The 5,000-nt window shown below is 34.3% G+C and overlaps 2 protein-coding genes across 2 annotated transcripts in view; one reads left to right on the top strand and one right to left on the bottom strand.

Moving 5' to 3' along the window:
- The window catches only part of LOC132860630 (potassium voltage-gated channel subfamily A member 2-like), a 9,704-nt gene extending 7,728 nt beyond the window's left edge, over positions 1-1,976 (top strand). The window contains exon 3 of the mRNA XM_060891878.1: positions 1-1,976. This exon is cut by the window's left edge and continues 1,133 nt beyond it. The gene's annotated coding sequence lies outside the window, so the exon portion shown is untranslated.
- A 1,996-nt stretch (positions 1,977-3,972) lies between these two features.
- The window catches only part of slc1a9 (solute carrier family 1 member 9), a 16,792-nt gene continuing 15,764 nt past the window's right edge, over positions 3,973-5,000 (bottom strand). Inside the window, exon 9 of the mRNA XM_060891873.1 lies at positions 3,973-4,536. Within this exon, the coding sequence (XP_060747856.1) occupies positions 4,327-4,536 (210 nt within the window). The 3' untranslated portion in view covers positions 3,973-4,326. The remainder of the gene's footprint in view (positions 4,537-5,000) is intronic.

Raw genomic sequence — 5,000 nt, 5'->3', positions numbered from 1 at the left:
CTGTGGAATATCGGTTACACTCACTTTACTTCAGACACATAATTATCCCCGTTTCCTGTTTGACACAAAACAAGTCTTAGAACTGTGGTTTCTTACCTTAACCTGTATTTAAACCTGTATTTAAACCTGTATAGACAAATAAACAAGAAGAACAAAACACTTGGAAGTGTGACACGCAGCTAGTTAGCATGCTAACGTAAGCCAAAAAAGAAGCTAGCACGAAGCTTAGCCAAGTCGACTGACATCAGTACTGTTTTAATCAAACATTTCCTGTAGCCTGTATATTTTGTCTAAATGCTCAGCAGGCCACGCCCACAAGCTATAAACTATCAGTGACATAAATGGGAGAAGAATAGTTAGACCAGAACATCATCATGAGCATCCATGAGCCTGTATAACACTAGATCCTGGCTCACTCGAAACTAGACAAATCCAATTAACTAGCATCCATTTCTTACCGCCCATGACTGCTGATACAGGAATCTTCTTCTGTATCGACTGTAAAAGTCTTGGCGCCCCCTTCCCCGTAGGCCTGGAGGAACCTATGACACATAATGGTGTCTGATTTGAGTGATTTGTCCCATGGCTGAGATTTTCCACGTGTTAGTTAATTAAATTCTCACAGAGACGTGAAAAACGATGAACACAGCATTAACACGTGGCCGAGGTGTACAGAGTAATAAAAAAACAGATTTATAAACGGCGCCGGTGAGACGATGAGATCGGTGAATAAACACTGATCCAGTGATCCACAGCTCTAAGCTTCGATTACTTATTATTTACAAAATTATTCAGAATATCGAGACCTAAACGAATTATGTAAATTTTATTATTAGATTTAATTCATTACAGTAACAGCTGAACTCACTTTAATAACATTACCTGCATTGAACAGTATTCGATGGAATCTTAACAATTCTTAGCTAAACATACGTTTGTGAAACATGTGGCTAGAAACTGAGAGAAAGAGAGAGAGAAAGAGAGAGAGAGAGAGAGAGAGAGAGAGACTTCTTGAAAAGAGAGAAGATGAAAAATGTCTACAGAGAGACGAACTGAACCGAAACAGGAACAAGACAAGGTCACATGACTCATCAGCACAAAGCCTGTTTAAAGGAAGTTTGGGTGAAAATGAAACCCACCATTTAAATAAATAAATAAATACATACACATATCTCTATCAAACTAAATCAAACAACTTTCCATCACATCACAGCTCTGTTGAATTCTCGTTTCTTATTGATCTAGAAGGTGTAGAGTTGATCGTTTTTCCATAACAGTTTTATGTATATTAACACGCTCGTTCTGCTACGTTATCGTTTCGATAGAATCGCAAATACTACAAGGAGATGTTCAGTTAACATGTATGGAAGGAGTCTCCAGTGTCAGAGCTTTGTAAAGCTGCACTTTTTAGTACTTTAGTACAGACGAGTAACTATAAAAAAGATTAAAAAAAAAAGGCATCTGGTTCTTTAATGAAGAAAAGTATTGTAAATGTTGGAACATTGCTGTGGTGCGAGAGGAAAAAAACTGATCGACTACAATTATTTATTTATTTATTTTCTTCAAACCTTTCCTTTAAACTCTGGCCTTCCTATTACACACACACAGACACACACACACACACACACAAAACGATCACAGCACAACCAAGACCAGTATCTTCATCCACTTCGAAACTATTTATCTATATTTGTGTAACTATTTTTTTTTTCTATTTCTATTTCTTATAACTTGTCTTAATGCTTGGATCTGTGTAGAAATAGCACTTAAATAATTGTTGTGACAAATATTTCTGCTTGGACTTAACAGGAAAAAAGCTGAAGTGCTAAAGAGTGAACTAAAATAGTCAAAGAAATGGTTTTAAAGAGTCTTAAAGCAAACACAAGATGGCACATAAAATAGAATATATCAAGCAAAACTAAGCTAGTGTATGACTTCTACTGTATGAATGAGGTGTGTGTGTATGTGTGTGTGTGTGTGTGTGTTCTTTGTAAGACTTGTATTTATCTTGTATTCAGTGTGAATCTTATTTACAATGTATTTAATAATAATAAAGAGCATTTTCATCATTAAGTGAGAAGCTTTTTTTTATTAAACTGTATTATTACTAGTGATGAACTGATATAAAACATACAGTAAGGAAACAAACTCGGTGTGTCGATAAAATGTAAACGAACATCTTACAGATCATTTATTAGTCACGTTATTCAATCTGTGATCGATGTGTTGCTATAGAAACGATAACGATAATTGCTGTGATGTGCAGATAACGTAAAGATGATTAGTTTGTTCCTAGGAGATTGTCGGAAGCATGCATTGTCCTTAAGCAGCCTACAGGAGGCGCTGCGACACAACGAACAAACGAGAAAAGAAATAAATATCTGCTGCTGGTGACGTGACTGTCATACGGTTTTGTCAGGACAGTTGTTCAGAATTTAGTTAAGAGCATGAACATTATCAAAAGGAGGACTTTATTTATTTAGTTCTACTATATATGTAAAATAAATTACAATGAAATAAAATCTCTAAAATAAAAACTGTAGAGTGAGACATGAGGAAGACGTTCAGTCATCAACACGGACATGAGACAAACAGATTTCTGTTTCTGGTCATGTTTTCAAATTTATGTTCCATCTTGAACATATCCACAAAGTTCTAAGCGTCTGTGTGGTGTTAGCTTCTTAGCATCTGACAGGACACCAAACCATAAAAATCCTGTAGAATTACACCATTTGAAAGTGTGAGCTTAGCCAAAATCGCACTTTTATTGGTTAGTTCTTAATAAAACGTTAGAGAATATTTTAGTTCAGTCTGTTTTTGTTTACAGACACAGAAGAGGTCTATATCTGAAAGGCTGGTGACTACTGAAGGCGTGTGAGACCGCGTCGACATCTTACTTAAGCTTCTGTGCTCTCTGACGTCCTCTGATCTCTAACGCCTGTGAGACTGGTGTTATTATTATTATTATTATTATTATTATTATTATTATTATTATTATTATTATTATTGTTATTATTATTTATTATTATTATTATTATTATTATTATTATTTATTATTATTATTATTATTATTATTATTATTATTATTATTATTATTATTGTTGTTGTTGTTATTGTTATTATTATTATTATTATTATTGTTATTATTATTATTATTATTTATTATTATTATTATTATTATTATTATTATTATTATTATTATTATTATTATTGTTATTGTTATTATTTATTATTATTATTATTATTATTATTATTATTATTATTTATTATTATTATTATTATTATTATTATTATTATTATTATTATTATTATTATTGTTGTTGTTGTTATTGTTATTATTATTATTATTATTATTATTGTTATTATTATTATTATTATTTATTATTATTATTATTATTATTATTATTATTATTAAAGCATCACAGATCTTAACATCACTTCAGTATTAAAAAAAAAACAGAAATTACAACCAGAAAATCTCCACATTAACGCAGGCCATAAGAAAAAACAGACAGTGACTTGCAGATAAGGAGGAAATGAAAGGATTCGCTGAGAGTTTATTACTTCATACATTGCACTTGATCTGAAACAGGACGAGGAACAAAAGGAACTTGAAAGAGAGAGACAGAGAGAGAGAGAGAGAGAGAGAGAGAGAGAGAGAGATGAGATAGAGAGAGAGAGACAGAGAGAGTGAGAGACAGAGAGAGAGTTAGATAGAGAGAGAGAAAGAAAGAGAGAGAGAGAGAGAGAGAGAGAGGTTATCCCACCACCACAAACTCTCATCACACTCAACTACTGACACATTGTGAATGTAAACACACCAAAATCATGAGCATAAACCAAATACTGCAGATATATACATATATATATCTCTGATATTCAGATAGACAGATTTTACACAAATCTCCATCCTCAACGTTGAAAACGTGCCGATCGTAGAGTTTATAAAATCTTCCACTAATACAGATCGGCTACTGCAGCGCACCAGCTGCCACAGACACACACTAACTCGTCCACCCTTTAGAGGGTGCCATTACTTTTGTCCTGAATGAAAGCCTAGTCTCATTTGTCTCATTAAACAGATGTATTTATTAATTTAATCACAGTTGGAAGCTGGTCATTAATCATTAATTAGTGAGGTTCCTTTTACACACATTTAGGAATGAATGAAGGGAACGACGGCTTTGTGTGAACCTTCCTGTGAAGAATTTACAAATAAATAAGTTCATAAAAGCTGTGAGCGGGTGCCGTAAAGCGTTAGGAAGTGTAGTAAAAGTGGTTTAAAGTGGGTGGGTGGTGGTGGTCGTGGCAGGGTGACTCTGTCACTCAGGGCAGCTCACAGGGTGCGATGGCGTGACTCCGGTCGTAGGCGGTGTCATCACTTTCTTCTCCCTCACTGCCCTCATCCATCATCCTTTCTCTCTCTTCGTCTTCCTCTGTCTCGCTCTCTCGGCCTCTCTCTCTTCTACGCAGCTTCTCGCTGCCTCTCTCTCGCTCTCGCCGTCTCTCCCGGTGGTCTCGTGGCAGCGTCGATGCCTGAGCGTGATTATTAAATATTATAGATAATTACATGCCTTTGTTTCTAAATTATTCTTATTATTATATTGTATAAATAAATACTTTTATATTTGTTTTATTTATCAATAAACAATCATTAGCAAAACACAAACACAATCCTAAGCTATTTACGCAAGTTGACGTTTTTTTTTTTTTTTTTTTCTTTTTGCAAATCTGTGCTTTCATTGTTCAAGTGCTGTTGCTAGGCAACCGGGCAATACGAACGCTACACTAGTAGAAGCTAGCTTCATGTCGAGACTAAAGATTTACTGTAACATGGAAGTGGTGTAATGAAGCAGTTTTACCGTTTATTATCTTTCTATAGACGATCCTTATAGTGTTCCTCTTACACCTGAAGATATTATAATCAACTACTCTAATTTTACACGCAGCTACTTTTATGCGTTTGATGCTACCTTCAAGGTTGTGGTTAGTGCATAAAT

Source organism: Tachysurus vachellii, chromosome 18, assembly GCF_030014155.1.
Source record: "Tachysurus vachellii isolate PV-2020 chromosome 18, HZAU_Pvac_v1, whole genome shotgun sequence".
Taxonomy (NCBI): domain Eukaryota; kingdom Metazoa; phylum Chordata; class Actinopteri; order Siluriformes; family Bagridae; genus Tachysurus; species Tachysurus vachellii.
Note: the sequence above shows the minus strand (reverse complement) of the source record. Positions and strands in the feature narration are given on the sequence as shown.